At 41.8% G+C, this 12,675-nt stretch overlaps 1 protein-coding gene across 8 annotated transcripts in view; it reads left to right on the top strand.

Annotated features, from left to right (window-relative positions):
• Nucleotides 1-12,675, top strand: part of Tmem232 (transmembrane protein 232) — a 285,084-nt gene that overhangs the window by 50,486 nt on the left and 221,923 nt on the right. For 5 of the 8 annotated variants that reach the window (XR_003952145.1, XM_006524493.3, NM_001008973.2 and 2 more), the window contains 4 exons: nt 4,014-4,125; nt 4,628-4,733; nt 6,063-6,220; nt 12,129-12,228. Coding sequence is in view for 7 of the 8 variants with exons in the window: in NM_001008973.2 (NP_001008973.2) it covers nt 4,014-4,125; nt 4,628-4,733; nt 6,063-6,220; nt 12,129-12,228 (476 nt within the window). In the remaining variant the exon portion in view is untranslated. The remainder of the gene's footprint in view (nt 1-4,013; nt 4,126-4,627; nt 4,734-6,062; nt 6,221-12,128; nt 12,229-12,675) is intronic. The other 3 variants (XM_006524492.3, XM_030249871.1, NM_001289486.1) reach the window with 2 other exon arrangements.

The raw sequence follows: 12,675 nt of genomic DNA, 5'->3' as shown, positions 1-12,675 counted from the left end.
CATCTAATATATGGTATGATTTTCCCCATAGCTAGGATTTATGGGTTCAGGGTGGGAGAGGCAATAGTTCCATTCACCATCACCCTAGTAGCCCACTAAGAAACATTTTGCTTACTGTTCCTGTGTTTTTAAATTCTTCTGGCCCAGAAGGTTTAGTTTCAGAGTGGGGAAAGAGTGGGGAAAGGTTCTTCCAGGAGCCACGGGAAACATTCCATTGAAGTGGAAGGTGTCAGACCTCCCCCCCCCACCCCTGCCCTGTGACTTTGGGCTTCTGATGCCCTTAAACCAGCAGGCTAAGAAAGGAATAACAATGGTAGAAGGGGTGATAGATCCAGGTTACCAAGGAGAAATTATATTACTTCTCTGTAATGGAGCTAAGAAAGATTATGTCTGGAGTACATGAAATCCCTTAGAATGTCTCGTTGGTGTTGCCGTATCCTGTGATTAAAATCTATGTGAAACGACAGCAACCTAACCCAGGCAGGATGGTAAAGAACACAGACCCTTCAGGAATGAAGGTCCCCTTGGAAAAGAACCAAGACCTGCCAAGGTGCTTGCTGAGGGTAGAGGAAGTCCAAGTTGGGTAATGAGGGTGTGAGAAGTCTGGGCACGGAGTGTCCTAGTTATATATGAAGAATCCTGGAGGTTGTGGGAAGCTATGCATGGGTGAGTCCACACTGCTAACATTAAGAAAGGACTGTGAAGATAGGCATTAACTGTTGATCTCGGCTGCCCCTGACAGGTACAGTTTGAAGCAGTAGCGTTGGGTATTGGTGGTGCTGTAAACGTTTGCTTTGTCATCAACAACACACTTACGTTCATACTTCAAAAACTAGTCCCTAATGAGAACATCAAAATAACCAAAGGCTGATCTTTATCTCTGATAACTGCCACAGAGCCTTGTGTAAATTGGAAAATTAAATCAATTTTGGATTCTTCATGTAGATGCTTCAAGTGGATTAAAAAAACAATACAAAACAAAACAAAACAAAACAAAACAAAACCCAAGAGAAACCAAACAGAAAAATACCTCGCACCATTCCTGATAGCAACGAGAAAAGACTGTTCAGCTTGTCTCCCCTGTGTCGAACCAACAGCATCTTATATGTAGAAAGTCCAACATGGAGTAACTCACTTTCCAGCTACACCTCCAGTGGACTGTGCAAGCCCAAAGACTTCACTTCTTCCCAGATTGCTCAGGATGCTCCGTGAGGGGGAGGATGTGTGGACGTCCGACCTCTGCATCTTTAGTGCACATTTTAGTGCCTGACACAGGGGTGCTTAGGATAGTGTCAGAGAATTGTTTAGATCACTAACTATTCTTCAAGCTCTCTGTATGCAGTTGCAGTTTGCAGAACGTCTTGTCATTCTCTCTGCTGAGTCTGAGACCGTGCCCCATTGCCATTAGTTTTTGGCATATCTTTCTGCTTAGAAGGATGATAATTTATTCAGTGGCAACATTAGATTTTTTTCTACACCCCCACAGAACAATTAATTTAGCAAATTCTGAATACAGTAAGCCATAAATAAATGTGTTTATGTTTCTCCAGATCTTCCCTAGTAACACAATTCCAACAGTTATTTAACTGCAAAAAGTATAATTCATTGATGTTACCAACTTCATAATACTTTCTTGATTTTTCTTTTTTGAGGTTGATGGGAGAAAATCTCAGTTCACAGTCCCCATTAGCCGGGAATTTGCTTTGTAGCCTATTCTGGTCTCTAACTCACACACTCTGCCCTCACCCCAACCTCCAAAATGTTAACATGCCTGACCTAACCTCATGGTTGTTTTGAGAGCAGCATTGAGCCACAGCCACCTTCAGTTCCAAAGAGTCTGTCAACACTGTACTCACTGTCTCATAAGACCACAACCTATTTCTCATACTTCTCTTAAGATAATTTCCCTTTTTCTGCACCAGGCCCCTCTCATGTTTAAAGCTAAGAATTGATATGTGCCAAAGTAGATATCTAACTTGAGTCTTCCTCCTGTAGCTGAAGTTTATATTATTATTATTATTTTTATTAGGTATTTTCTTCATTTACATTTCCAATGCTATCCCAAAAGTTCCCCATACCTTCCCCCCCCCCACTCCCCTACCCACACACTCCTACTTCTTGGCCCTGGAGTTCCCCTGTACTGAGGCATATAAAGTTTGCAAGACCAATGGGCCTCTCTTTCCACTGATGGCCGACTAGGCCATCTTCTGATACATACGCAGCTAGAGACACAAGCTCCGGGGGGTACTGGTTAGTTCATATTGTTGTTCCATCTATAGGGTTGCAGATCCCTTTAGCTCCTTGGGTACTTTCTCTAGCTCCTCCATTGGGGGCCCTATGATCCATCCAATAGTTGACTGTGATCATCCACTTCTGTGTTTGTTAGGCCCCAGCATAGCCTCACAAGAGACAGCTATATCAGGGTCCTTTCAGCAAAATCTTGCTAGTGTATGCAATGGTGTCAGCATTTGGAGGCTGATTATGGGATGGATCCCTGGGTATGGCAGTCTCTAGATGGCCCATCCTTTCGTCTCAGCTCCAAACAATGTCTCTGTAACTCTTTCCATGGGTGTTTTGTTCCCAATTCTAAGAAGAGGCAAAGTGTCCACACTTTGGTCTTCGTTCTTCTTGAGTTTCATGTGTTTTGCAAATTGTATCTTATATTTTGGGTATCCTAAGTTTCTGGGCTAATATGCACTTATCAGTGAGTACATATCATTTGAGTTCTTTTGTGATTGGGTTACCTCACTCAGGATGATGCCCTCCAGGTCCATCCATTTGCCTAGGAATTTCATAAATTCGCTGAAGTTTATTTATTCTGATGGTTTTTATGTGCTCGGCCAGGAAGTGGTGCTATTAGGGGTGTGACCTTGTTGGAGTAGGTGTGGTCTTATTGGAGGAAGTGTCACTGTGGGAATGGGCTTTGAGACCCTCCTCCTAGTCACCAGGAAGGCAGTCTGCTTCTGGCTTCCTTTCCATGAAAGGAAGATATAGAACTTTTTGGCTCCTCGTGTACCATGCCTGCTCCTGCCTTGATGATAATGGAGGGAACCAAACCTCTGAACCTATAAGCCAGCCTCAATTAAATGTCCTTTATAAGAGTTGCCTTGGTCATGGCGTCTCCCACAGCAATGGAAATCCTGACTAAGACCTATACCACATGTTACGCTTCCATCTCCATTTGTCCGACTGTTGTCATCTCAAAACATGTCTAATACTGAACTTACTCTCTACCCTTACATCCAATCTGTACCTCTAACAGTTTGCACTGCTTCAGTAAGTAGCAATCTGTCTTTCCAGTGGGTCAGTTGAATCATGACTTCCCCCTTCCTTAAGCTTGATGGATAACTCTTTGGCCAGTCTAATGTAAAGCATATACATTATCCACATGATCATCTTTACTTACATTGCCACTCTTCTGGTCTAAGCCATCATCATCTCTTGTCTAGGCATACATGTGACTATCCCTGTAGATGCGCCCCAGGTCCTTCCCTCCAACTCTCAGCAGACCGTTAAAACAGCAACACAGAGGCACCCTAGTCCTGCTTCTCTTCTTGCAGATGCCCTGCAATGACACCCTCTCAGGCAGTGTCATCATGGCTACTTACTCATAGCTGAATTTACTCCATATGTCTTTTTTCCCTCAATACTTCACTGTAGTCACGGTTGTACTGAGTCCATATGGAGTGAATAAAGATTTAGCATAAATGGGAGCATAATTGAAGCTGTACTTGATTTCACCTATGAAGAAAACATCCAAAAAGCCTGCTGGTAACCATCTCAGGAATGTTTTTCACAGGACAAAAGGCCTTTGGAAATGAAAATTTATTTTCTCAAGCAAAGAATGTGGGTCTAGGTTATCTGCTCAGGTATATTGGATGCTACTGATCTTGTTTGTATGAGAAACATAATTAAAAAGTAAAGTGCTTTCCCCAGAACATTGTTATGCTTACCCACCAGAAGATGATTAATTAAAATTAGATGATAGCTATAATTATTGTTTTTCCGCACAGGCCATCATTTTCAATTTCCAAAGAATTCATATTGAGATTCAACCACACAGATAATCCAGCAGAGGAGGAAGAACTGTTGGAACAAGCCAGGAGACTCATCGTCAGGTCTAAGGTAAGGGTTGCTGCTCTGGTTACATGGCATGTGAACTTCATTTTCCAGTTGGTAAATGCTTACCTGTTGTACAATATTGAAAGAAGAAAGAAGAATGTGGGGATAGTCAGCTACCTTTAAGTGAGAGTAAGCAGCACTAAAGCATTAATGTTATAACGAAATAATGGAAGGTCAAATAATTTTGGGGAAGGAACACATAGACAAAGGGATGCACATAGATGAAGGGATGCACATAGATGAAGGGATGCACATAGATGAAGGGATGCACATAGATGAAGAGATGCACATAGACGAAGGGATGCACATAGATGAAGAGATGCACATAGACGAAGGGATGCACATAGATGAAGGGATGCACATAGATGAAGAGATGCACATAGACGAAGGGATGCACATAGATGAAGGGATGCACATAGATGAAGGGATGCACATAGGTGAAGGGATGCACATAAACGAAGGGATGGATATTTCCATATGCTGTTTTCCTGTTTCCCCATCGCAGAGGAAGTTGGGCCTCAAGACACTGGGCTCTGGGAAGCATGTGCATCTTCCGACCGCATGGGCTGAGGTCATCTATCTGGCTCAGTGCAAAGGGGAGATCCAAGATGGTATGTATGTGGACGCAACTGCAGACAAACCCCAAGTGTCCATGGATTCAGGAAGAGATGATTTGAGAATTTAAAGTAGAGTTTTAGAAAATTTAAAGTGACTAACTTTAAAGTGGTAAATTTAAAGTAAGCAATTCTTCATTTTCCATCAAAAAGTCTCATGATGTTCCTTTATCAAAGTCCCTCTGTAATTCTGAATTTACGACTTTGACTGTTGAACTTTTAAATTACAAAATAGGTTTTGAAAGCTTTTTCTCGGCTGGGTGATGGTGGCACAGGTCTTTAATTACAACATTTGGAAGGCAGAGGCAGGCAGATAGATCTCTGTGAGTTCAAGATCTGCCTGATCTACAGAGCAAGTTCCAGGACGGCCAAAGCTACACAGAGAAATCCTATCCTAAAAACAAAAACCGAACCAAAACAAAACAAAAGCTTTTTCTCAGTATAGTCTTAACTATCTTTCCCCTAAAGTTGGTAATGAATTTAAAAGTCACTGTATACTGTCTTTGCCTAAGTCTATCTGCAGTGGTTACCTAAATAAAGGTGTTTATGCACATTATAGCCTTACTTATAAAACGTCAATCAGATGGCCCTAGGCTTGGCTTTTTTCCTTCTGTTTTAAAGCAGAAAGTGTTACTCATAGCCCTTTATCTGGTACTTCTCACTTACATGGCTTCTTTCAAGCAACTTCCAACTAATCTAAAAAGGAAATTAAATAACATCATTTTCAAGGGGATAGAATTCCTTCTCTCGTTAAACTAAACGTTATATGTGTGCCTTATAAAATGAGTTTGGGGATGTTAACTGCTAAGGTCAGAGGATATTTCCCGAGGAAATTGGGATTTGTTACGATGCCGGAGAGCTCAAGAACTCGGAGAAAGAAACACACGTTCTGCGCTTAACTTATTTTTATGGCCCCGCAATTCAGCTCTGCCACCTCTATCAGTTGTTTAAGAGATAATGTGGTGTGAGGCCTCCTGGTTTACCACCAACCATCTTCATTGCTACCTGGGGAGAAGGGGGATGGAAATGAGGGAACGGGAGGGGAAGAGGGGCGTGGTGTGGGAAGAGGGGCAGGGCATGGGGAGGAAGGTTAGGTAAACAATGAATTTGGCCTCGGAAATCACACATAGTCACTTTTTCTGGGTCCTATTGATTGAAGCAGTCTCTAGACCTCCTGAGGTTTGAGGTGACTCTCACTGGGAAGGCTGGAAAGCATTTGAGTACAATGAAACCCTGAATCGGATGAATCGGAAGATGTTAAGTATAATATGCAGAAAGCCAGGGTTAATTTTTCAGTGACACAATTTCACTTCGTTCATGTTTCAGAAGCTTTAAATATGCTCCACGCCTCCTTGGACCATGTCTCCTTTGATCACGATCAGCTTCCTGCCCTGTTTTTTCTCGCGGAATCCGTTTTATATCGACTCTGTTGCGATGCATTCATGAAGGGATATTTATATTCAGTTGAGATAAAACTGGTGAAGGTATGTTTTAAATTTTAATTGTTACAGGCGCGAGTGATAGGAGACTCTAAGTGCTGTCTGCTTTGGGATCAAACAAGACTGGCATTTAAGAAGGGTGGTTTAATGATCTTTGAGCATTACTAGCAGGTTGCTGCTGGGTGAAATATGCAAAAGATGAAATAGTTTGAGAAAATAGAATTTTACGAACTGTGTAAGAATATAATTATATAAACATTATCATACCGCAGTTCTAAGTATACAAAGATTTTCTTTTAAGGATAAAAAAGGATTTATTTCATTTTATCTGTATGAATCATTTGCTCTCATGTGTCTGTGTACTGTGTATGTGTTCATGCATGTGTGTGTGTGTGTATTGTGTGAGTGTATGTGTGTGAGTGAATGTGCGAGTGTGTGTCTGTGCACATGTGCATGTGTGTATGTGCATATGTGTGTGCATGTGTGTATGAGTGTATGTATGTGTCTATCTGTATTTCTGTGCATTGTGTGTGTGCACATGTATATGTGTATATGTGTACATGTGTGTGTGTATGAGTGTATGTGCATGTGTGTGTATATGCATATAGGTGTTCATGAGTATGTATATATGTGTGTGTATATATGAATGTATGTGTGTGAGTGTGCATATGTGAGTATGTATGCATGTTTGTGTATGTGTACATGTGCATATAGATGTTCATAAGTATGTGTATGTATGAATGTGTGTGTGTGTGTGTAGTGCTCGCAGAGACCAGATGAGGGAATTGGATCCTCTGGACCTGCAGTTGCAGACTCTAGTTGTGAGCTTCCATGTAGGTGACAGAAACTGAACCCATGTCCTCTTAACCACTGAACTCTCTCTCTCTCTAGCCCTTTCTTTTAGGGATTTAAAAAAAAAACATGCTATGTTCTTTATTTTGAGCTTCTGAGAAATAACCTTCATTTCAATTCGATGCATGTGGCCCTGTCGGCACTCTGTCAAGATAGAGTGATTCAGCAGGGAGCCGTCATCAGATGGGTCATGCTCTGTAAAGTCTTTAGTCAAATGATTCCAATGTTTGTAATAGCCAGTTGACATGGGAACAGTTGACGTGGGAAAAATTTATTATAAAAATAATTTTAAGAGTAACTGGTGGTCTTATTGCAAATAAATTAGGCTTAAATAATGGTTTCATTATTACAAAAAAGGAAAGAAAGAGTAGGAAGATTTCCTTAAGAATTCCATGCCATCTGTCTCTACAACAAGCAAAACTGATTGAGCAAAATATGCATTTTACAGCTTTGATCACAAGAGAGTATTCCCAGATCTATCCACCATTAGGAAGTTTTCGGGAGATAACTATATTTAGTCTTGGAGCTTTTTGAACATGTTAGGAGAAAACGGCAGAATGTTAGGAAACCTCAGATAAACTGCCCAAGCAGAGACCTGAAATCCCGAGTAGAATGAAAGACTTAACATGCCAAGACTTGTCTCCGTGTGGTGAGATTGTTATGATATTTTAAAAATTTTATTTATTTTATGTATATGAGTACACTGTTGCTGTCTTCAGACACACCAGAAGAGGGTGTCTGATCCCATTACAGATGGTTGTGAGCCACCATGTGGTTGCTGGGAATTGAACTCAGGACCTCTGAAAGAGCAGTCAGTGCTCTTAACCGCTGAGTCATCTCTCCAGCCCTGATTATAATGATTTACATTTTTTTTTGTATTTTTTGAACTGCCCATTATGGAGACACATTTATATTTGAAAATATGAAAACAGATCAGAATTTAACTATAGATACAGGTGTGACACAGAAATTACCCGTGTGCATGTTCATAATGAAAGAGGTCAAATGGAAATGTGCAGCGTAGGCCCACAAGTCTACTGTCTGTGCTGCTCCAGCTACCCCACTTCCTGCCTTGACCTAGTTTTCTGCAGAGGGAAAGTGATTTCGAAGCACAGCCTCGGTTTGGATGTTTTGCCTCTTCATCAAAGTAAATCCATCATCTAAATTTTGAAGCACTTCGATAGCTTCTCATCTTCAGGTTAAACAATTCTCGCAGGTTCTTGTAGCAGCTCTAAATGACCAGCATGTGACTGTGTACGTTGCACGATGATAAATGTGTGGGAGACATCTGCTGACTTTTTGTGTCTTACGGTGTATGGGTCATAGTAGCTTCTGTTTTGAACATCGGTGAAAACATTGTGTCACGGGGAACTGAAATAACTTACCATTTCAGCAGGAGATGTTTTGAAAACCTAGACAGATACTGTAGACCAGAACGTTCAGTGGACTCTCAGCCATGACACCACAATTTAAAAGCTAGCTCTCTCTCTCTCTCTCTCTCTCTCTCTCTCTCTCTCTCTCTCTTGAGCGAATACAAACTAATCAGTGGAAATAGCATGCCCTGAGTCCCAAAGTGCCTTCCTGGCTTTCAGAGAATTCTCCTTATGAAACCAGAAGCCTATTGGAAACCTTCCTTTTGCTATTTCCTTTTGACAGAAGATGTTATCAAAAGGTAATGTTACTGGTGCTTTTATTGTGGGTAAGAGAGAGAACATCTAGAACAGGGAGAGAGAGAGAGAGAGAGAGAGAGAGAGAGAGAGAGAGAGAGAGAGAGAGAGAGAGGAGAGAGAGAGGCAGAGACAGAGAGAGACACAGAGAGACATAGAGACAGAGAGAGACACAGAGAGACATAGAGACAGAGAGAGACAGAGAACAGGAGGAGGAGGAGGACGAGGAGGACGAGGACGAGGAGGAGGACTGGACAGGGTGGGAGAACAGCAAGAATGGCTGGCAGGCAGAGAAACCTTGATGTTATAAAGAGAGCAGGGATCTGAAATACTCTGGGGACTAGCACAGCACAGGAGGAAGAAGGAATCAAGAAGGGCTCTGAGATGTGTCACAGATACTTGTGACTAGGGACTGAAGAAACCTGGAGGCTAGCACCGGGTTGATATGCAATCACAGGCACATGCCAGCGGAGAGCCGTATGCTCTTCCTTCTGCCAGACACAAGGCAAATGACTCCTCTTTGTGTATGAGAACCTATCCCACAAGTTCTTGAAAAAAAATGCTGGCTTTTATCTAACCTCCAAAAGTCCTTGCACAGTTCAGCTTGAGTTGTCATTTCTGGACAGATGCACTTCTGGAGACGTAACAGCTAGAAAGAATTTGGGAGTTCCACCAGAGTCAACTCTCAGGGAGCTTGGCCTCCTCACTTGGAATTCTTGGTCCCATTAATGAAAGAATTCAAGAACAGACTCAAACAGAAGCTCCAGGTTAACTTTATTGGAATTTTAAAGAAAAACCCAGGGCAGGCCAGTTGTCAGAGCAGCAGCTTCCCAGAGGTAATGGAGAAGAGATAGAGAAAAAGCCAAGATGCAAGAGAGCTTCACAGTGGCTTGTAGAGACTGGACTGGGGGATGGAATACTGGGAAGGACATACACATTATCCCAGTGGAAGATTAATAATGCCTCTGATTTCTTCAGCATGGCTTGAGGTGAATTTGCCTTCCTGAGGGGTTTTCCCACCCTTGGTCATCCTGATTGCTTACATCCTAAGAGAAGAGGTGGTGGCATGTCATCACCAAGAGGTAGATTGGACTCTTGGGGAAAGAAGCAGCCTTCCTTAAATTGGCCTTCAAAGCCATGGCAGCAGCGGTATTGTCAGAAAAGTTCTCCACCCCCCATCTCCAACATCTGACTCCTCATTTAGTGAAACTATTAAGGCCCAAGTAAATAAGTAATATACGGTTCGTGAACACCGCCCCCAGTCCAGATTTTGTGCACGGTCTTTCCTGTTATCTGTTTTCTAAATGTAAGAATTTTAATTACTGAAGCATTCTTCTAGAAGTATAGAGAGAAAAATATAAGAAACACCAGTCTGCATATGTGTGAGCTACAAAATAAACACTCAGTAGAAATGCAAACATATGAAGCAAAAGAATTCTTGTGTAGTATTGATCTCCCAGTCAGAAGCGCTGGGGACACGAGAGAGGAGGTGGAAAGAAAAATGAGGAAGAAGCAAGGTGAAGAAAGGGAGGGAGGTGAGACAGACAGACAGAGGGATGGAAGCAGAGCTTCACGTGGGAGGCAAAGTCTGAGCTGTCAGGCTACAGAGAGATGTAGCGAGACCACAGAGGTGTCCCCAGAGATAGGGAAAGGGACAGTTTTCAATAGAATGCTACAAACAAAAACTTCTTAGCTGTCTTTTTGTTTTTGTTTGTTTTCTTTTCCAGGTGTAGTAGTAACTAAGGACAACCTGTCAGTCAGGTAACATTGACGATGAAATCAGGGTATAACACAGCATGAGCATGATTTATTACTCCTCTCAGTCTCTTGTGAGGCTGTGCCAGTGCCTGGCAAATACAGAAGTGGATGCTCACAGTCATCTATAGGATGGAACACAGGGCCCCCAATGGAGGAGCTAGAGAAAGTACCCAAGGAGCTAAAGGGGTCTGTAACCCTATAGGAGGAACAACAATATGAGCTAAACAGTACCCTCCAGGAGCTTGTGTCTCTAGTTGCATATGTAGCAGAGGATGGCTTAGTTGGCCATCAATGGGAGGAGAGGCCCTTGGTACTGCGAAGATCATATGCCCCAGTACAGGGGAATGCCAGGGCCATGAATCAGGAGTGGGTGGGTTGGGGAGCAGGGCAGGACGAGGGTATAGGGGGGCTTTGGGGATAGCATTTGAAATGTAAATGAAGAAAATATCTAATAAAAAAATCTTAAATAGTCCCTCCCGCCCTGGCTGCCTTTTAAGCCTTTACCTTTAATCCTAGGAACTTGTGCCTGTCAGCGGGCCATCCATGTTGCTGTGTGTTACACAGCCTGTGGATTTTACTTTCTTGTCTCTTACTGGCACTTTCTTAGAGAGCCAACCTCATGCAAAGCCACTGCACAACACACTCCAGATACTTTATTTTTATGTGTAGAAGGCTGGTACTCATAAGTTTTAGAAACATTTCTAAATACCAATTTTAGTTCAACAAATCAATGTTAATAACAAAGGCTCCTGGTAAAAAAAAAAAGAGAGTTAGTAGAAATTGAGGGTTTACTCATAAAAGACCACCCTAGCTTTTGATTCCTGTAATACCATTTATCTCCTCTTCTTAAGAGTGTGAGGTGATGAATTTGAGGCTTGGCCAGACACAACTATTGTGCTGTATTTTAACATGTTTTTCAGTTAATAGTTTGCATCTCTGTTAAAGTGTTTGATTTCTCTCACCTACAAACCCAGTGGCCATTGTTCCTGTCATTCTATGTGGGTCTTTGATTTAATAACTTATACAGATGCAGCTCGTTTTTGAGACTATGGTTTTCATATCATTATATGAAATCTTGTGTATCGTATGTTTCTGCAGACATCCCACTTTCTGTAGGTTGTATAGCCCCCCCCCCGGTTTTAGCTGAAGATGTACTTTCCCCCCCAGTACTCCCCAAGACTGTGTTTCAAACTGTTTTGGTTAAAAGCCATAGGAGGAAATATATAACACTCTGTGATCTACACATACATAATATATGGCCTTCTATATAGGGAAATAAAAGGAACTCTCAAACACATCATAACATTTTCTCTCCCATGTATCCTATTTTTATATAACTCCCCCATCAATTCATTTCATGAGTTATTTAAGGGCTATGATCTACAATGCGGAAAAACAATGTTGCTTTAAAGGAGAAAGAAGCAAACGGCATCCAGAATGGCCCATTTGAAAGAGGGTAGAGAGGATTTATCCAAGTCTTTCTTCTGGCTGAACTAGCACTTCAGTCTTGACATAACCGTTTTAAAATTATTTCAAAAAACACATAATATCAACCAAGTTTGAAATTGTTTTTATCAAAGAGTAAGGGTAATAATCAAATGGTTTATCTTCCTCTCTGGTTTTTGAGCATTTACTGGTGCGACACAAAGACGCCTTTCTCTCTTCTCTCTTGACAGATTGGCTATTTGATCTTCTTACGGCTTTTTGTATTCTTCCTGCATGGTCACTTAGAAAGCTTTAAACAACATTTGCTTAGGCTGCAGCCATATTTATACGGTAGAGTATTTTTTTTATTTTTATGCTTATAAATGTTTTATGCCCGATTTTAAGATCCCCAGACTGTCACTACAAAGAGCGCAAGCTGTTTTATGTCTCATGAAAAGAGAGGCCTCCAGTGAGGGCCGCTGGGCCAGGCAGTGTCTCTTCAGTGTCTGCTTTCCCTCAGGAACTTAGAACTTCTTGTGGTGAGAACATTTAAAAATCTAGTCTCTCTGTAATCTGAATAAAACCTACATTTTAATGATCTGTATTCATCACCTGTGCCATAGACGACCAGGGTGTAACCCTGGCCGAAACCTCGTTTTCTTTAACCATCACCTCCTCCTCCCCATCCCCCTCTAGACTTCTGTGAGCAACTATTTATTTTCCAAATAAGCTATGGTGGTGACCCAAGGCCCAGCTTTCCCATTTGTACCAGTGGCTACCACACCAAACTATAAAGCA

The sequence above is a fragment of the Mus musculus genome, chromosome 17 (assembly GCF_000001635.26).
Source record: "Mus musculus strain C57BL/6J chromosome 17, GRCm38.p6 C57BL/6J".
Taxonomy (NCBI): domain Eukaryota; kingdom Metazoa; phylum Chordata; class Mammalia; order Rodentia; family Muridae; genus Mus; species Mus musculus.
Note: the sequence above shows the minus strand (reverse complement) of the source record. Positions and strands in the feature narration are given on the sequence as shown.